We start from the raw sequence: 21,425 nt of genomic DNA on the forward strand, positions 1-21,425 counted from the left end.
ATGGTAATATTTTCAAATGTTAGGTTTAGTTAGATGCTGGATTATTTTTCAATTATACTGAATTTATTTATTAAGATTATATGCCACCTTTTGTTCAGAAGCCCCAAGGCAATATATATCATGCTCAGTCCTCCAGTTTTTCCCTATGCTCACAGCACTGCGACATAAGTTGGGCTGAAAGAGTGTAGGTGACCCAAAATCACTCAGAGCTAGAGCAGAATTGCATTCCCTAAGCATCAGTCTAACACTTTTAACAACTGACTATGCCATACGAGCTCTTTATAAAGATTATAAGTTTTTTTAAAAATAGAAAAAATATTTAGGAAAGTAAATGTATTAGTTTGAGAAATACATAGGGTCAGGGGTGAGATTCGATCGGTTCAGACCAGTTCAGTAGTACTGGTTGTTATGTTTCCTGGTAGTTCGGAGAACTGGTAAAACGGGCCTCTGGCTGGCCCCGTCCCCTCCACTTGTTCCTCCTGCCTAGTCAATCCTTATTGTGCATGTGCGACATCACACATATGCATGACAATCGCTGATGGCATTCTCCCCCCACCCGCCCAACCCAGTAACTCCTTATAGCACATGAGAGCTCGCTTCCCACATTATCCGCCCTGCAGTTTGGGCTTTCCCAAATGCCTGCAAGCTTACCTTCCTCCCGCAGCTGTTGGCAGAGGGAAAGGTGAGCCAGCCAGGGTGGGCTGGCTCACCTTTCCTGCAGCTCATCTCTCTCGCAGCTTCTCGTTTGAAGTTCCCAGCCCTTTCCCCAAAAGAGGGAGGGGTGGAAGTCCCACCCATGGCCCTTTGTTGGATCCAGAAGCCTTGCCTGCCGGCTTTTCTGGGCAACACGGGACTGGGCATGAATGGACAATCGTGCCTGGTCCCTGGGACTCTGGGAGACTCTTCACGAGCAACACTGCCAGGTGAGTACCTTGTTGGAAGTGTGTGTGTGTGTGCATTTGTTTCATGTGGGTCTCCCAGCTTTAGGAGGAGAGAGGGAAGGAGGAAGGGAAGAGGGGGGGAGGGAAAGAGAGAGGGAAAGAGAGATAGAGAAAGAGAGAGGAAGAGAAAGAAAGAAAGAAAGAAAAAGAGGAAGAGAGGGAAAGAGGGAGAGAAAGAGAGGGAAAGAGAGAGAGAAGGAAGAGACAAGAAAGTAAAGAAAGAAAAGGGAAAGAAAGAAAAAGGGAGAGAGAAAGGAAGAGAAAGGAGAAAAGGGGACAGACAAAGAAAGGGGGATAGAAAGAAGGGACAGAGAAAGAAAGAAAGGAAAGAAAGAAAGAAAGAAAGAAAGAAAGAAAGAAAGAAAGAAAGAAAGAAAGAAAGAGAAAGAAAGAAAGAAAGAAAAGAAAAAGAAAGAAACGGGAGGGAGGGAGGGAGGAGGAAATGAATGGAATATATGGAGGGAGGGGGAGAAAGAGAGGGAAAGAGAGAGAAGGAAGAGATAAGAAAGAAAATAAATAGAAAAGGAAGAGAAAGAAAAAGAGAGAGAGGAAGAAAAGGGATAGACAAAAAGAGGGGGAATGGAAGGAAGGGACAGAAAGAAAGAAAAAGAAAGAAAGAAAGAAAGAAAAAGAAAGAAAGAAAGAAAGGAAAGAAAGAAAGAAGAAAGAAAGAAAGAAAGAAAGAAAAGAAAGAAAGAGAAAGAAAGAAAGAAAGAAAAGAAAAAGAAAGAAACGGGAGGGAGGGAGGGAGGAGGAAATGAATGGAATATATGGAGGGGGGGGAGAAAGAGAGGAAAGAGAGAAGGAAGAGATAAGAAAGAAAATAAATAGAAAAGGAAGAGAAAGAAAAAGAGAGAGAGGAAGAAAAGGGATAGACAAAAAGAGGGGGAATGGAAGGAAGGGACAGAAAGAAAGAAAAAGAAAGAAAGAAAGAAAGAAAGAAAGAAAGAAAGAAAGAAAGAAAGAAAGAAAGAAAGAAAGAAAGAAAGAAAGAAAGAAAGAAAGAAGGAAAGAAAGAAAGAGGGAGGGGGAGAAAGTGAATGAGATGTATGAATGGATAGGTAGATATATGGAATGAGGGAGGGAGGGAGGGAGAGAGAGAAAAAAAAGGAGAGGAAGGAAGGACACAAACCCTGGCTTCAGAAGACTCTTTGAAACAGCACAGCAATCGAGGGCTGGCCTGGAAGGGAACTTGGAGGTCATCTTCTAGTCCAACCCCCTGCTCCAGCAGGGTTAGAAGGGTGTGTGTGTGTCTGTGTGTGTGTGTGTGTGTGTGTGTGTGTGTGTGTGTGTGTGCATGGATGACAAAACTCCAAAAACAGGTCAAGTAGCTCTGGGGAGGTCAGTCATAAATTAGAACACTTGCTAAGCAACCGGCCATTAAGCGAGAACCACTTGTATTTCGTTTGCCAGTCACATGACCACCAAACCATGCCCACCTGGTCGCATGACCACCAAGCCATACTCACAAATTAGGCCACGCCCACAGAACCTGTTGTTCAGAAATTTGAATCTCATCCCTGCATAAAGCTCCTGTTAAAAATTCACCTGAAACAGTTCTGATTGACTTATTAAATGTTAGTGGAGTTCAGCAACCTCTGAAGAAATACATGGTCTCTGTTTTTGTTTTTTAAACACAAATATTTGCTGATAATTTCTTTAAGAAATGACCACAACTGGTCTGGAGGAACAGAATATTTTCGACAGGAATATACAGCTTATTCTGCCTAAGGGATCAACTGCTGATTATGTAATTGACTAGTGAATTGCATTTTGGTTTAGTGGGTCAAAAAGATAGCATCTTAATTTTCCTCACACATGTAATTTTCCACCCTATGTAATCCAGCAAAGTAAGCAAATATTTCTAGTATGCAAATAGATTCTTTGCTTTCAACTATGTTAACTAATTATTAGAGACATTGCACAAGGGAAATGAAAGTTTCTGTGTGGTGTAAAATGATAGTTCTTCCTAGTTTGTCTGCTAAAAATGAAAAATTGGTGTAGAAAAGAGACAGCAGTATTAATTAATTACATCTATCTGTGTGTTGGTCTGTCTGAAAACAGGATACAGAATCTAATGTTTTCCTGTTCTCTTTTCCCTTAGTGATTTCATTACAGAATCTACTTCAAACTATTTGGAAGGGCTTATGTGGCAGTCAGAGAAATACCAGACTGCTATGACTTCACTTTTCCTAATAGGTAATTAAGTACAAATTTTGAATTTAGATTTAGTAAAGGCTCACATACTTTTCCCACCCACAAAGAATGTGTCTTTGGATTACTTTCCTCAATAAATAAATGAACAAGTATAATGTTTTTGACTCATTTGTTTAATTAGGTCTTTTCATCTAGTCTTACCACGTGTGGAGAACTGATAATATTTTAGATTATATTTATGCAGAAGTATTAAAAGTTCAAAAGGGTTCATAAATTTTTAAGTCCTATTGTATCTTGAATTGATATAATAAATCCATGAATAACCATAAGCATTTGCTTGCATAGAAAATGTTCAGAGAATGGTTCAGCCCTTGACATCTGGTAGTAAAGGAATCTAAAAATGTCCTTGAAACTTTGGAAAGAGAATTAATATTTTCAGTGTTGACAATACTGAGCTAGATCAACTAATATGAGTATGCAACCAATTTCTTTTTTCTTAAGTAAGCTTATTAGATAATATTTTAGGTAAATATAACAAACTGGAAACCTGCCTCGTCTGTTAAATATGTCTTTCTTTCTATTAAAATGTACAGTATTTTAATGAGAAAGTTGTTTATGTGTTCAGTGTAGTCAATAGAGCTGTGCCTACTTAGAAAATTATTTAGAAGGTATGCTTCACCATATCTTTCAAGCATCCACATATTTGTTCACACTTTTTCCTGATTTTGAGACAGACAAAGCTCATTTAAGATTACTCCTTTAATGGGTCAATTCCTTAAAGCAGCCGTATCTATTTTCAAGATTACAAGGAGGCCCCAAAACAGACATGGCTGCTTTAAAGCATTGTTGCATTTGTGCTCCTGCACATTCCAAAATATTTCTTTCAAATAATTTTCATAGTACATTCAATTGCCTAACTGATATTTAAGTAAGACTTGCTTCTTAAGGCTGTGGACTTATATTTGCACCTTGCAATGTACCCATTGATCTCATTCAAATTTACTTTTGAGTAATATGGTTGTGATTTCTCAAAAGGAAAGGTTTGTATTCAGGAACTTTTCAGTCCCACAAGGCTAACCAGCAGCATATACAGTATTTGCCAACTAAATATGCACAGATAGAAATGTATGATGACTTAAGTGAAATGTACGGATGAAAATAAACTGGTCTGTATCATTTTTTTTTACAGTACCTCAGAATTCTGTTGCAGTATGTCAACAGTTTTCAGTCACAGAACTGAAGACAAAGTTGTCTATACATGAAAATTCCATGACTACCGGAACCTTGGAAGAAGATGAATGGATTAATTTAAGAGAAAACTTGACTGTACCATGTGTCTTAGAAGCATTGAGTATAAATGTAAATGATGAAGGAAGACTTGCTAATACAGATATTGAAGATTTTTCAAAAATTACTAATTTCCAGTTAGATGGTAAGTATTTTAAATTTTATTTCAGTGTTTTTTAAATGAAAACAAGATATTTCATTTCCACCTGAATTTGTCTAAAGGATATTAGAAGATGTAGGATTAGCATGCTAGCTCCCAGCATTATATTAATGCTGTGGCACTATGGGAAAAGTAGTCTGGCATGCAAATACATCATTATAATGACATCATTATAGCAAATGTTGGCACTGGAAATATGCTGCTTGAGGCAATATTGTGTCTGCTCTACTTCCCTGGGAACTATAGCTAACTATACTTATGACAGAAATTTGTCTCTCAGGATCATGCCTATTTTTTAACTACTACTCCCTTTTTTATTTGAATAAGTGTTATCCTTTTCATTTTCATTCTTTGGTTTCTTATGATAACTTGAAATTAAACTGGATAGATACCTAAACTCAATTTGAGAAGTTCAGGTCTACAGACTGCTAAATGTAGTTACCACACGTGCTTGGAACATGTTTTTCTATTCTCATTTCCAGCATGGTGTGTTTTTGCATGTGCAAATAGTACCATTTTGTGTTTTTATTAGAATTTTTCAAATACAATTAAAGTATAAAAATTAAATTAGATAAAAAGAAGTGAGAAAAAGAAAGAAAACAAACTCAGTTATTATTCTTCTGTAAAAGCATTGATAAATACAGATCCATCCAAGATTACAAATGGCAATCACATGATTGTGGAGCACTTGGCAACCAATATAAGTGCAAAAGCATCCAGGTCGTGATCACATGATTGCAAGATGGTAGTTGTGCAACATTTTGTGATGGTCAGAAGCACTTACAGGCCTTAAGCAAAATTTCTGAGATCATCATAACTTCAAATGATTGTATCAGAGTGAGTTGAGAAGGGAGTTGAATTCTCTTCATTCTTATTTTGCTGACAAAGACTTTTACCACATAAAAAGAGTATCTGTTATCAGATTAATGAGATGACATTAATGAGATGTAATCCAATAACACAGTTTTTGATGGTACGGAAACACAGAATTTCCTATTTCTAATCCCCCATAGTTACAATATTCATAGACATAAAAGAGGATATTGTACTCAAGCCTTTGTTGGGCTTCAAATAGTGGGCTGATTGGAAATAAACATAGCCCAATGCATCTGGTAGGAATCAGGTTGGTGAAAACTGCCGTGATAACATGAATAATTCCTTTGAAAAGCTATATTACAGAAAGCTTGTGTTTTTACTAAAATATTTTTAATTGTTGACCTTCTAGAAAGCCCTTAAAACATGGTTCTATCAATTAACTTGAGGAACCCATGATACAATGGAGCCTGCTAGATGGCTGTCTTACAGTTAATGTAATTCTCTCTTTGTATGTTTTACTATTATTCTGCTTTTTTTTTACTTTAAATTGTGTTGTTCTAATGGTTTTGTATGTATTTTGTATGTATTTTGATTGTATATTATTATCAAAACCATCCAGAATCACCATGTGAGATGGGCAGCTATATAAATGTGATTTCATAATAAAATTATGTTACACATAGTAATTACACATTGCTTTGCAAATAGTACTCATGTAGTAACTACTTTGTTTAGCAACAATTTGCAGTTATGACAATTATGAAAAAGTAACTTTACAACCAATGCTTGCATTTACAACCTTCACAGGTTTGTAAGGTGAAGGAAAACTGAAGTAAGACCACAAATGTTAGATCGGTTCCCACAGAGACGCGAGACCAAAAGTGATCATTCAGCTCTTTATTGAATATACAAACCAGTACAAGACCTACGAGCCGCGGCAACCCTTCATATTGCTCGCGGCTTGGTGGCCAATGACAGGGCTTTGAATCTCCCGCGATCGGCTTGGCCAATCGTGGTTGATTCTTAGCGCGCCAATCACGGCTGTTTAGTTGTCCAATCAGGTTGCGGTCCGTGTGGACCAATCAGGATTCAGGGTTTGGAGTATGCAAACATTGTCGCGATTTTATTCACAAAGTGCTGTGATTCACAAACCATCAAATTGCTGCTCCGAATTATCCCTCTCTTAATTTCAATGGATATGAGTGATTGTTTGGGTTGATTGTGATATCCCATGATAATTCAGAATATGTTTTTGACTGAGCTGTGTTCAACTGAAAAATAAATACATAGAGAGATAATGGACAAATACTTGTTTTCTTTTCAGAATGGCTTGATGACAAGAGTTCCTTTTGTGATAGCAACGTGAAGATTTTTAGTATCCCTCATTGTACTGGGACCAAGGATTCTTGTTCTCCTAAAAAAAATGAGATTTTTTCTTCACTACCTCTGATACCTACTTCACTACAGCATAGTATCTCTATAGCAGACAACAATGTATCTATTGAAAATCATATCAAGCAAACCAAATTACAAAATGAAATTGAAAAGCCAGTGCAAATTGAAAACCATGAAGTAGAAAAAACCAATCAACTAGTCAGTTGCAAGAAAGTCTCTACCTCAGCAGATAGTAGATTAAGAAATAAAAAGTCAATTCCATCTGAACACCCTAGAAAATATAAAGATGACTTTGATCTTTTGAGTAATTTTATCAAACTGAGATCTAAACAGGTGATCAGCCAAAGAGAGGAAGGAAATAATGTGGATATTCAAGAAGAAGGTAGTTTAATTGCTTTTCTTTAGATTTTAAATATTTGTGGGCTGTTTGCAAGCACAGCATAGTTTAGGATCAAATGATCTTTTTGATAAACATTACAACTATATTAAGAACCACCCATGTAAACCACTGAGACCAGAAAGGATCAGATAGGAATGTGGAAATATTTAGAATACATAAATACTCTAGAATAAACCTACTTAATAAGATATTCCCTTATGGGGAATATTTGATCTATATGGGGAAAAGAAAATTAAACATTTCCAATAGTGCATTCTCTAGCATTTGAACAAACAGTAATTCTTAAGAGAATTTAGAGTTATTTATTAAAGTATATTGCACATGATTTATGCATAAACACACATTTTACTCTGTGTACCTATATTGGGAAGCTGCACACAGTTCCCATCAAATAGTCAGTTGGAGGGGAGAATATCTGCAGTACTAAGCGAAAAGTAGGAGTCTAATTACAATCTGAACAACTGGGTGATACGCAGTCAAGTGCTTTCTGGGTTGAGCTATAATATTACAGTGGTTCTAATTTTTATTTTAAAATCAACATAATTTAAATGTACAGTGAAATGAACCTTGGTTTAAGTAATGTTGTAAAAATTGTACTTGCTGATAGAAGTACACTGGAGAGATCAATCAAAATGTACTGATACAATGAAGGCATATAGATATAATTTGTATGTGCTGTAGCTAAAGGATGTCAGGTTAGATTGATGTGTGTGTGTGTGTGAATCAATAGCTCCCTGTAATACTACCACAAAATTTTGGATAATATAGTCCCTCCCATTATCTCTATTTCTCCACTGTTGATTCTCTTTTCCTATTTTCAGAATGGATAGCATATCGAATATATCAGGCTCATTATATTTAATTAAATCATACATACCTTATTGCTCTTAATGGTTAGCAAATTCTGCTCTTAGAAGCATCCACTCCCATTTTGTTAAATAATTGTGCTAGTTAATATATGATTCAATTGGGGTGCAAGTTAACTAAAAAGCATCTTGATTTCATTAAAAAGAACTGGATGAATAATGAATGTTGTATAGAACTAGCACAGATGATAAAAATGATGAATGTCATAGATACAACAATTGCCATTGAAATATTAAACTATTTAAGTTCACATACATCAGACCCTCAAAGCTTAGACTTTAATTAAGTTTCATGAGTAATTTAAATACTTATTTACTAATGAGGAGCATCAGTTACTATGTTCGATTTTCATTGTTTACTAATATATTTTTTCAGCTGTACTTAGTACAAAATTGTAGGAACTAATAAGTCCTGTAGTAGAGCACTACATCTTTTCTTAGTCTTATATTACCATCTAGTGATCTCACACTAAAACTGCAATTGTATGTTGTATTCTGTGGATATTTTAGAATTTCTCTGTAGGAAACTTCCTATGATTTCTTTTATGGAAAGCAAGAAGCACAATAGTAACCTACAGCCACTTGTATGTGTCATGTAGATTCAGTTTTCAAGTCTTGAGTACACTTCTATCTCTTCCTCCCCAAAACGGCTATTGATCTGTGATTTTTACAATTAGAAAATGGGACTATTGCTAAATACAAATGGTATCATAAGGAAATAAACATGAGAAATATTAACAATATTTAATTAACGACAGCTGAAAACTTTAGTACTGGTCCAGATCTCATTCATGACTCCATTTATTTTTTGAATAAACATGCCACTCAAGGGTGGGTCTTCTTGATCCATTCAGTAAGAAACGCGAGTGCTTTAACTCATTTTATGAACCTTTTTTTGTATTTCCGAAGTATTTGATGCTGAGGAAGAACAACCTTCAATGGAAAGCCACAAAAGTCCTGGGGTTCCTGGCATGACAGTTCCTATGGAAAACCAATCAAAAGACAATCATACATTAGCCTTCGTCAAAATTAAAACATCAGGTACTAAATATTTTAAAGCACCATTTTAATGTTTCTTTTATAACAGGAGCTCTGGATTTCAAATTCCTTGGTAATGATCTCAAAACTTCCCTAGTAAAGAATGAACTATTGTATATACGTAGAATTCTGTTCAGAAAAGATGGTCAAATGAGTGTACATTTATGAGGGAACTGATTATACCAAGGAAGAAGAAATAGAAAACATCATAACCTACACAGGAGGTCACTGACGTATCTTACTGAAAATGGAGTGCCTTACCAAAATAGCCAATTAGATTGGTACACATTGTATTACAATGACAAATGCTCCTTTTTATGTAACGAAGCACATTTTAAAGTACTACTGTGTTTCTCCAACAATATGACCTCCCCAATAGGAAGTCCCAGCATGTTTTATAGGCATAAAATCAAATTAAGCCCCTCCCCCCAAATTAAGGCCTATATTAAACATGGGAAATGGAAGGAAATGGAGGGAGAGCTTGCCGTTAGGAAGTACTTTTGTTGAATACCCGGTATGGTGCTGCCTGCGTTGACTTTGGTGTTGGTGGGGCACTTCGTATCGGGAGACCTTCCACCACCGTTGCTTTCCCTTCTCCCCATGCTGCCGGCGTTTGACGCAGCTATGCGCGGCCGGCTAGGGCTCCTCCCTGCAACCAGAGCCCGGCGGAGACACTCGGCTTCAGGCGCTCCTGTCGCCACCTTCCCTTCGCCTTCGAAGGCAAAGCCAATTCTTTTAAAAATGATGCCCTACTACCAGTATGACAAAGCCTCCCCTGCCCAAGAGGGCAGCCCAACCCCACATGGGGAGGCGAATCTCCCAGGGCCGCAGTGCAGGATCGGCGCACCCTGGCAGAAGCGCCCAGCCGCCATCCCTGCCTGGCGCTGGGCAGAGCGCAAAGAGCTTCACCTGGGTTGCCCAGCACAGTTGACAGGCAGGCCCTCCTGCCCGGCGGCGGAGCTCTCACCAAGGCAGCGAGCACCTCCCCGCTGGGCCCTCCGCTCATCCTGCCAGGGCCCTGCCAGAGCCGTGCGGGCTAAGCAGAGCCGGGAAAGTGAGCCGCGGGTGCGCGCCTGCCTGCCAAGCAAAAGAGCCGGGCCGACCGAGCTTGGCTTCCTTCCAGCCCAAACCCGAAGGGGCCACCGGGAGAGGCTACCCGAGGAAGTGATAGCTCCCACCTGTCCACGGACAGGGAGGTGAGGCGACGGCAGCGCTGCTTCCCTGGCCGGCAGGTCCGGCGGAGAAAGCCCGAAACCACCCGTCCTTTCCACCCCTCGCCCAGTCCGTCCCCATCCCCACAGATCTCCAAATGCGCCAGCAGCTCCAAATGCTGCAGTGGCACAGGCATTGGGCAGAGAAGCTCACTTGGCAGGGCTCAGCTCAGAGGAGGACGCAGCACAGGCCGTCGCCTTGTCTCCCTGTCCACGGATGGGTAGGTGCTATCACTGCCTCGAGTGGCCTCTCCTGGTGGCCCCTTCGGGTTCAGGTTGGAGGGACTTGGGAAGGAAGCCAAGCTCGGGTCGGCCCAGCTCTTTCGCTTGACAGATGAGTGCGCACCCGCAGCTCGCTTTCCCGGCTCTGCCCAGCCCACATGGCTCTGGCACAGCCCTGGCACGATGAGCAGAGAGCCTGGCGGGGAGGCGCTTGTGGCCTTGGTGAGAGTTCCGCCGCTGAGCAGGAGGGCCCGCCTGTCAGTTGTGCTGGGTGCCCCAGGCGAAGCTCTTCACGCTCTGCCCGGCACCAGGCAGGGATGGTGGTTGCGCACTTCTCCCAGAGTGGGCCGATCCTGCGTTGAGCCCCGGGAGATTTGCTCCCCACGTGGGGTTGGGTTGCCCTCTCAGGCAGGGGAGGCTTTGTTGTACCGGTAGTAGGGCGTCGTTTTTAAAAGAATTGGCTTTGCCTTCGAAGGCAAAGGGAAGGCAGCGACAGGAGCACCTGAAGCCGAGTGTCTCCACCAGGCTCCGGTTGCAGGGAGGAGCCCTGGCTGGCCGGACGTGGCTGCGCCAAATGCCGCAGCGTTGCTCTAAATGCTGTGGCAGCATGGGGAGAAGGGAAAGCAACGGTGGCGGAAGGTCTCCCGATACGAAGTGCCCCACCAACACTGAGGTCAACATCCAAGCCGTTGCCACCCGCCCAACCGAGGATGCAAGAGGGGGGGAATTAAGTCACCCCCGAAAAGATGGCCTAGCCATTTTTTCGGGGGTCAGAAAAAAATAAGGCCCAGCCTTATGTTGTGAGAAACACGCTATACTTGTAAAATGATGATTTCACCTCTGTCTGCTATCTAAGAATTCACTCTTGATGAGCCACTAATTCCTATGGAATTGCCCTCTGTGCAATTAAAATAGAGGGAAATGACCTGTAAAATAGAATACATTATGGCATATTAGATCTCCTAAACAGAAAAAGATAGAAAGTCTCTATCTTTCTATGCATTGATCTGAATTTGAAAAAATGGTTATGTATTGTCTGTTGGCTCCTCTTTAAGCATATGTTTTCCTGGAATTGCACGACAGTTATGGAGAACAGCAGCACAAGCTTCTGCAAAAAGTTGCTAACAGGTGGTGTGTGACTGTCCAAAAGCATAAGTCATCTTTTCCCATTCAAATCTGGATTTCTGCTAGCCTAATACATGGGACTAATATGTCTGTGGTTGGGAAATAAAAAAGTCAGCAAGGAAGATAAAGCAGAAGTAAATATCTTGTTGCACATTTGTTCTAAAGAAAACATGAGTTTTTCAAAATATCACAATGCCCTTTAGTGTTAATTAAAAACCATTTGGTTATCAGTAAACTTCAGTTTCTAAATCATCAGTCATACATAAAACATAGTGATTTGTTTCAATTTTGTTTTGCAGGACTTCGAAAGCTTTTTGTTAAATCTTTGCTTTTGTTTTAACCAGAGTGTCAGTCTCAGGCATATCATATCCTGGAAGCTGCAGCGGCTCCAATTTTGAAAGAACTTATAAAGTTTGACATGCAGAATTCAAGGTTTGCCACCCTTAATTCTGATAACACCAGATTTTTTTTGAAACAACAAGAGAAAGTGGTCAGTGACACATTGAAACAAGGTGGGTCTGCTGCGTTTTTCTAAAACTATATACAGTTTATATTTTATATAGTAAAAAAGGTACAATTCCATTTTTATTCATTTCTTTTTCCCTACTGCTGTCTTGCATAAAGATCTTTTAACTTAAGATATTGGGAATTGAATCGGGGATCTTCTTCATAATAAGTCATGCTTTTATTTATTTATTTATTTTATATAACCGGAGTGGCATACAATTAAACTGGTGTTCCTCAACCATGACAACTTTAAGATAGGTGGACTTCAACTCCTAGAATTCCTCAGACAGCATGATTAGCTGTGGAATTCTGGGAGTTCAAATCCACATGTCTTTAGATTGAGAAATTTAAGGTTGAGAAACACTGAATTAAATGCATACACAAATACACAATATAAACAGGAGTGGGTTTCTACCGGTTCTGTCCACCTCTGTAGAACCGGTAGCCCTGAAGAGCAGCAGACATAGAACCGGTTCTATGTCTGCTGATGTTTTTGCTCACGCGCCCACCCGGGCTCTTATCTGATCTTTATTTCCTAATTTTTCAACTTCAGCTGCCGAAGGAGGCACAGCTGCAGTTTAAAAAGCAGGAAAAGAGGGCTGTTTCAAAGGCTGCTTCTCAGCAGGCAGCATGCTGATGACGTGCTAATGACAATTTATGACGAACAGTAGTTAACCCTTTCGTATCCCCCCCACCTTGAATATAAAGCATGCAATATATTCTGCTAAATCTAATCAGCAATCAAAATAATCACATTGGATGGGAACACAAGTTATCCTAAAAAATACAGAACTATAAAAAGCAAGCAGCGTCAGGGTCATCTTCAAGAATAGAGGGAGGGAGAGACCATGATATTCTATAGGACAGCTGCAGCAACAAGGAAGGCATTTCTTCTGCAACCGATGAAAGACACTGCTTAAGAGGCAGAAGTGGGATTAAAACCTCTGCATAAATTGCAGATAGCGCCACAAAGGATTGGGCCCTTTGCCAAAAATGATTTTAGATATAATCATCACCCTGAATTATACCAGTAAGCCACTGGCACCCAGTACAGCTCATGAAATAATTGTATTGCATTGGCATGCTGAGGTGTGTCAGCATTTACGTTACAAAATAGATCTGAACAAAGACGGGATAGAAATGTACCAGGATCCTCTGAGCCACAGCTAACACCTGTTTTTCAATCATACATCTTGGTCAAAAACTGCTGTAAAAGAAGCAAAAAGGAACATGGAAAAAATATAAACTAAGATCATTTGCAGATCTAGAATGGAAAATACCATATTATAGAAAAGTATTGGGTGAACCATCATTTTAATTCTACTTCCAAATAATTATGAAAATCAAAGCTTTTGAAATATTAAAAGGTACTAATATAAAAGCAGTCTTAACTCTTTTCCCACTTGTACGGTAAGTAGCCATGGTACAAGTATCAACAACAATGTTTTTTTCTGATGTTCCCACTATATGCTTTTATCGTGACACCAACCTTAAGTCATCTATAGCTATATCAGTATTAAGGGCACATTCCACACTTATTCTAACACCATATAGCAATTCCCTCCAGTATGGGTAAAATAAATTTGGCTTTTCCATCCTTTACCTTGAAAAGAAATTACCGGACCACAGTGATTCAAAACAGGAACAGTAAAAGTGGCATAAAGATCAGCAATGGAGAGAGGACATTAAAAGTCAGTGTAGTTTTTTTTCTATTTACACAAGGAGGAGTGATAGCACTTCAATTCTACAGCAAATATTACTGCATATCTGAAGTATGCAAGAGAACATCTGACTTGTGCTAGGATGTCAAATTGCTCCATATGTCAAATTGTCCAATTTAATGCTCAAAATTGCTCCATTAAGTGCTAGATGTCAAAGCGGTCCAATTTAATAACAGGATTTTTGTGCCTGGGCCTTAATATCCACCAAACTAAATATAAGAAATAGTTACTGTGTTTACAAAATAGTTTTTGTAGTTCTGGAAGAATTATCTCTAATTATTTTTCCCTTTTTTATAGGTAGCAAAGATGCAAAACATATTTTGGTATTCAGACATGCTACTATTCTTCATTTGCTGGTTACAGTTCGTGATCTTTTATTAAACTGTAACTTGAACACTGCATTAGGTAATTTTTATAAAGTGCTGTAGTCCACCATTGGTTTATTGAAATACAGCATTCTATCAGGGGTGGGATTCAAAATTTTTAACAACCAGTTCTGTGGGTGTGGCTTAGGTGGTAGGTGTGGCTTGGTGGTCATATGACTGGGTGGACATGACTTGGTGGTCATGTTATTGGCTGGGTGTGGCCAACTCAATATCACTCACATCGAGGCACGCATCTCCTCACCTGGCCTTTCATGACTGTGGGGATGCTGCAACAGTCGTAAGTGTGAAAAATGGTCATAAGTCACTTTTTTCAGTACCATTGTAACTTGAAATGGTCACTCCACACAAGCAAAGTATCAGGAAAGGAGGGGAAAAAAACTCCAGAGATGTTCCTGAGACAGGAAGTCTAGTCCTGCCAAGAATGTAATAAGGGTTAACGGAGAGGCAGTTTCTGTAAGCAACACCAGAATGTTTCCTTCCTGCTTTCCTTACAGGATTAGGCCAGTAATTTCTTCTAACAACCGGTTCTCCAAACTGCTTAGTATGTTAACAACTGGTTCCAGTGAATAGGTATAGACTGGTAGAATCCCACCCCTGCATTCTATATCTAACATAGATTGGAAGATGGAAAATCCATTTATATTTTGTACAAATTTTACTGTTGTGTAGTGAAATACCTTTAATTTTTAAAATAAAAATAGCAATGGAAAAAATTGCCTTAAAATAACATTTTAAAAAGTAATGTTCTACCTTGAGTGAGCAGACCTTGATCATAAATCTTGCTTTAGTATTCAGCTGTAAAATGCATTAACAATCCTTTAAAAAAGGAAGACACAAGGAAGAAGAATAGGATTTGAAACTGACATGTGAAATATGCAGAACATGTGATAAATGTTTATTTGAACAGAATATCTGTCCAAGGCAAAAGACAATTATAAAGACTTCCAAGACTATGATCTGAATATTATTTGGAAACAGCTGAAAATTGTGGAATTTGTTGTGCAGGAGCACAAAGTCAGTCCCAAAGTGACAGAATTACAGCATCAAATTTCTAAGTGGGTACAGAATAATGCAAATGATCAGAACAAGGTAAATAACATTGAAAACTTAGTATTTGTGGGGTATTTTGGAGAAAATAGTCAAACTACGGCTGCAGTTGGGAGAAAGAAACGTTTCAGTTAGGTTTCAGGCTTAGGTTCAACACAAAGATAGTGTTAGTCATACTTCTAGATTATATCTGAAAGGACCAGGATAAGGGTTGTGAAAACCTGCTCAACCTCTGAGTAGCTTTCAATACAATTATGGATTTCCTGGGTTAGGAGTCGAGGGCACTGCTTTGCTTTAGTTCCCCTTCCTTCTGAAGGAACAGATCCTGTTCATGGTGACATATGGGGGAAAGACCAACCACTTGAGCCCCTCCGTTGTGGGCATAATAGTCTGCTTACTCCTATTTGACACCTACATGAAACTGTTTATTCAGTATGTTGTTGAGATTCGATTCCACTTATTGATTCCTGTCTGAATATATGATGCTGCCAAAATGCTATCCAGGTATTGGAAGATAGCCTGGATGGAGAGTAACAGGTTGAAACCTGTTGTGGCTTTAGGTCTGTGGCTTTAGGTCTGAAGGACCACCAATCTCAGTTAGATTCCACTTTAATTCTGGATGGGATTGTACTCCTGATAAGTGGTTTGCAATTTGAGGGTTTTGCCCTCACAGCACCTGCTGGAGAAGGTGACAGCTATGGTGAAGAGAGCTTTTGCTCCAATTGCAACTTTTCCTGGAATAGGAAGCCTAGTCCCTGACAATTATGCATAGTTGCCAGATGGTTTAAAAATGAAATTCAAGGTACTAGTTTTACTTTAAATCCTTCATGGTTCAGGACCTGGTTATCTATGGCAATGGTTCTTAACCTTTTTGAAAGAATCGCCCCCTTGAGCCATTGAGGAAGTTATCATCACCCCTCTCCCCCAACATAACCTCTCAATCAGAACACAGGGAAACCTTCAATTTATGCAAACATGTTTTTTTTTGTTTTCTTTAAAATTGTCATCTAGACATATCGATGCAAATAATTTATTTCCAGTCTTTTTCCCATACCGCGCATGAAGATGATTGATGCATATTCACATATGTACGGCGTTCTGTACTGAAGCTAGCTGGAGGAACATTTTAAAACACAGTTCAATCCACTAATAGCGAGCGATCTGATGTTTTTGTACAACAGATATACAGTGGTTCACTGTACGAAAAAAGTCTCAAAAGTGTCCCCAAAACAAAAATACGGTGTTGTAATTATCCTACTTTTTAATTTTAATCTTAATTTTAACACTAGGTTTATGTCTATTTTTACTGCCTAGAAGCTTCTTATCATTGTAAGTTTTGTCTCTACTTCTTAGAATTACTACCATCTTATTCAATCAATAAATGTATATTATGTGTAGCTCTGTATCCTGGTTCTAGATTTTCCTACATCTACCATTTCCTAGCTTGATATTTTCTTAGCTAAACAGTTTCATGTTCTACAGATTTTAATTTTCCAAGTCTTCATCTCTTCTCATCCATCATCTGTTTCTCAACTTCAGCAACTACTGTATGAAATATGTGGATTTCAAGTCCCACAATCCCCAGCCAATGTAAAGTTGCTGAGGTTTAGAAGCATTACTGTAGAGGGAGAAGAACCTTTCACTCATTCCAGGTGGTGATTTCATTCACATGCCTTTATTTCAGGTTGTCTACTCCAATCACAGAAACATATATTTTAATACAATTCTTCTGAATGCTAGACACCTTGACATTTGCTCCACTTCCCTTTCTAGTGTTAAAAAAATTGATGTAAGTCTAAGTATTTCACCAAACAAGGGTAATTGTCATTGTGTCTATTCATTCAGATATTAAATTAATTTTTATTGTTTTGAATATAATCCCAGATTTTACATTATTATACTCTGGTGTTTTTATTAATTTGGTTTGAATCTGTTTTAATCCAAATTACATACTGTATTGCTATATGCTGCTATAACCTGAGCAGTCTATAAGGATAAATAAATTCTAGTCAAATTCATGTCAAATCCATGTCAATAAATCCATGTTTATTGGTGAACTGAATTAGGGACCCAATGTGAGCAAGGAAGAAAAGGACAGATCTATAGTCATGAATGCTTCAGCTTCCCAAATTAAATGAAATGGATCAACTTAGCTGATCTTGGCTAGAAATTCCCTGGAAAGTGCAAAAGATTATTATGACAATGCTTTCAGATGAGAGAGAAAAAATGCTTACTCATTATATTTTTATTTTATTTTTATTTATTTATTTATTTATTTGATTTGTGAATAACCTGAAGCGGGAACATCAGTTTTTCACAGAAAAACAAATCTCCTTAGAACCAGAGAATAGGAGAAGCCCACATATAAGCAGAATAATCTTTAGTTCAGTAAAAAAGATTAATGACATTGCATTGAATTTTTCCACATTAATATCAAATCAAATCAAACATTTATTTATCAATGTACAACATGTGTACAATGAAATTGAAATGAGCCTCCCTTGGTGCAGCCCCCCCAAAAACACAAAATATATCTCAATAACTCAATAAATGAAAGAAATAGAATCACTAAACCCAAATAAATAATAACTAACACACATTCCCATATACCTATATGTATGTAACATTATATAACACTGGTATGAGTATGTTGCACGGTGCGCTGGTCCTGCAAGTCTCTCAAATTAAACCTAATTGCGTGGCATGTTGCGTTCAGAAGTCTATAAAAGTATAAATATATTCTTATTTTTTCCTGTTTATTATTGCTTCGATCCTATAGTCATGGAAATACTCTACCAATGATTCGGGTTACTGTTTAGAGCCCTTAAATATGAAGATTATTGAATTGTTTAATTATCTTTTAATGCTGTTTCAGGTAGTAATTGTGATTAGAATGGATGTTGATGAAGAAACAGAAGTCCTAATCAATACCATTAATACAGTGCAAGGTAAAAGTTACTTTAATTTTCATATTGCTTTGAAAGTTGACGTTACCCATATAATAATAAGTTTATTCCATATTTCATTTCAAATACAATTGATCAGGGTACCAAATCTTCAAAATTATTACATTTTCTCCACTCATTATAAAGGAGCTAGCAGAATAACTTGCATCAAATATGTATATATAGCTGCTTGAAATAAAAATATTAGCCAACTGCTAAAAAGCACAGTATAAAAATATTATTGAAGTGTACTGGTTTAACAATCAACAGATAATGCTATGGGCTTAATAAATAACTTTGCTTATAATTTTTTTTTTTTAATTCAGCATAGCTATATAAAGACAGCAATAGTTTAATAATTTTATGCTTTTACTAATTTATCCATTCAGATGAATAAATAACTAATCATTGCCACATATCAATTTCCAAGACTGCAAATGAATATTTAATATATCTCTTTCTTTATATAGGCTTGAAGGCCATATATTTGAATTCTAAGAAAAGAGGAATGTTATTCGATAGTAAATATATAATAAATAGGTAGGTACAGTTAATTATTATTGAAAAATATTAATGTATTGAAATTATTTCAGAAAAATATTCAGAAGTAATTAAAAATACATATATTTAGACTTTTTCTTGACTTTCCATTTTTAGTTTGGACATATGTTCTTGTATCATTGTACATAATCAACATATTGGGTCTGATTTCCCCTGGATCAGTTTTTCATTGGTGATAGAGTACAACTACAATGAGAATTCCTGTTGGATTGATCTATGTAAAAAAATGAATATATCTTACTTAATTTTCCAAACAACACCCCCAGAACCAATTGAACCTGGTATGTGAATATTTCAAATATAAAATTGAAAAGGAAATAAGATAGAAAATTAGATCTTGTTTTGTAAAATAATCTAATGTTTGTACATAATTATTTTCTAGGGAGAAAAAACTTAATTTTTAAAATTGTTTTTAATTATATAGCTGAATATAATTAGTCTATATGACAAACTATTTGTGTGCTAGTTTATAGTATTTCATATTACATTATTCAACTTGAAAGTTGTTTATGTGTATTATGTCCCTGCAGTCCTTGGTGTTCCCTTGAGATATAAATTTTATACATAAAAAAAATCCAGGAAAAAATCATATACTAAAATATTAGGTTCATTTTTAATACTGATGGGTGCTGAAATTGACAGGTTGTAGTTTTCCCCAAGCAACCTGTTTGAATTAACAGCAAAAGTTTTTTTTTCCTTTTGTTATTAGGTAAGATTTTGAGTTTTAGCCAATATGTTATACTATATTAATTGTACTTGACGTGTTATAAGGCACTTCAGGGTATGGAAATTCTAATGTGTACTGTATCTCAATCTTTACTAGAGAGAGAATCAAATCTCAACATATCTCCTTTCTATCTCCTCAGTTAAAATGAATAGGGTGTGACGGTACATATAAGTGCTCTATATTAACATCAAATTAAAATGTCTTTCTTCATTGAGAAGTTGCTAAAGAGCTAAATGATAGGAAATTTGCTTTGGGCAGAGCAAATTCAAGGCGTTTAAAGCATTGCAGGAGAGCACTGAATTTGAACACTGGAAAGTGTAGTTTAAGATAGTAGGAATGTAATAACTTGTATAGTTTTTGTGCTGACCCAAACAGCTGCCAGGAATGTACCAAAGCCACAAAACATTATAGCAATTAGGAATTGTATTTTCCAGAGGGAATCTCTGCACATCCAAAAACACCATGAAGCTTTTATTTGGAAGTATACATTCTGTAGTTTTATCAATGAACTCTTATGGATATTCTGAAAACAACAATTTCTAAAATACTATTTATTCATAAAAATAGATAATTGACTCAACAGATTGTATGTTGCACTTATTTGGAACTGTATTTTAAAAAATTATATATATATGTGTGTGTTTTCTTAAGTTTTCACGGGTACTTACATGTATGGTATTCAGCTTTGTTCGGGTATTTTCCCACGTCATTATAGTTGTGCTTTTAAAGTTGTAGCAATGTTTCAGCAGAATCTCATCTGCCATCATCAGGCTTCTGTATTGTGTTCGATTGCACTGCTTGCACTGGCACGAAGCCGAAAGCACCAGCCTGAGGATGGCGAGTGGGACCTCGCCGAAACATCACCAAGATACTCTTAATCTTACATGGGAAAAGACCCAAACACACCTAGACCTATTTGCTTAGTTATTTAACTCCATATATCTAATCAAAGTCCTTTTAGTGTGTTGTGGCCTTTCAGTATTATCAATAAATGAATATTACTGTAGTAGAATTTGAAATATTGCTTTTAATGAAATGTTGATGTTACATGTTTTAGAAGAGTTTTTGCCAGATAATCTTGGATATGATCTTCTGAGGTTGTCAATTCCTTATGTTTTTTTGACATCTGAAGGACTTCTCAATACCCCAGAAATTCTTCAGTTACTAGAATCCAAGTAAGTAGTGAAATTCCAAGGCTGGAGAAATGCATTTTTTCAGGTCCCTTTCATTGTCACATGTCTTTCCTAGCCCCGTGTAATCTTACATTTGTCTTGCCTTATATTTATGCCAGTTTACTTTTTAAAATAGTTTTAATCATGCATTAAGGCCCACTATGATTCATCTTACTTTTTACTGAGAAGTAGACAAAAATACAGAGTGAGGTGTATGGACTGGACCTTGATTTGTACTTCAGCATTAGGCGTATACAGTAAGGGTCCATCGTATTGTCAGGGACTTTACACAACCTCTACATGGCTGGTTTTCTTTTCTTTGTTGCCTTCTGGGAGGAGGCTTCATGTTATCCAAAAGCAGAACAACTAGATTCTGTAACAGCTTTGTTCCATATAGTGTCAACCTTGTTAAGATAAGATAACAGATAATCAGAGTTGGAAGGGACCTTATAGGTCATCTAGTCCAACCCCGCACCCAAGCGGGAGACCTACACCATTTCTGACAAATGGCAGTCCAACCTCTTCCTGAAAGTCTCAAGTGATGGCGCTCCCACAACTTCCAAGGGCAAGCTGTTCCATTGGTTGATTGTTCTCACTGTCAGAAAGTTTCTCCTTATTTCCAGGTTAAATCTCTCCTTGTTCAGTTTCCATCCATTATTCCTTGTCTGGCCTAGAGGCACTTTAGAAAATAGCTTGACCCCTTCCTCCCTGTGGCAGCCCCTCAAATATTGGAACACTGCT

At 37.7% G+C, this 21,425-nt stretch overlaps 1 protein-coding gene across 1 annotated transcript in view; it reads left to right on the forward strand.

The window, feature by feature from the left end:
- The window catches only part of SHOC1 (shortage in chiasmata 1), a 55,238-nt gene that overhangs the window by 20,151 nt on the left and 13,662 nt on the right, over positions 1-21,425 (forward strand). Inside the window, exons 10-20 of the mRNA XM_087923205.1 lie at positions 3,046-3,140; positions 4,288-4,530; positions 6,686-7,149; positions 8,946-9,063; positions 11,963-12,143; positions 14,148-14,251; positions 15,140-15,321; positions 18,155-18,227; positions 18,695-18,764; positions 18,882-19,066; positions 20,570-20,687. Of these exons, the coding sequence (XP_087779331.1) occupies positions 3,046-3,140; positions 4,288-4,530; positions 6,686-7,149; positions 8,946-9,063; positions 11,963-12,143; positions 14,148-14,251; positions 15,140-15,321; positions 18,155-18,227; positions 18,695-18,764; positions 18,882-19,066; positions 20,570-20,687 (1,833 nt within the window). The remainder of the gene's footprint in view (positions 1-3,045; positions 3,141-4,287; positions 4,531-6,685; positions 7,150-8,945; positions 9,064-11,962; positions 12,144-14,147; positions 14,252-15,139; positions 15,322-18,154; positions 18,228-18,694; positions 18,765-18,881; positions 19,067-20,569; positions 20,688-21,425) is intronic.

The sequence above is a fragment of the Pseudonaja textilis genome, chromosome 2 (genome assembly GCF_049901715.1).
Source record: "Pseudonaja textilis isolate UNSWEBS1 chromosome 2, rPseTex1.2, whole genome shotgun sequence".
NCBI lineage: Eukaryota > Metazoa > Chordata > Lepidosauria > Squamata > Elapidae > Pseudonaja > Pseudonaja textilis.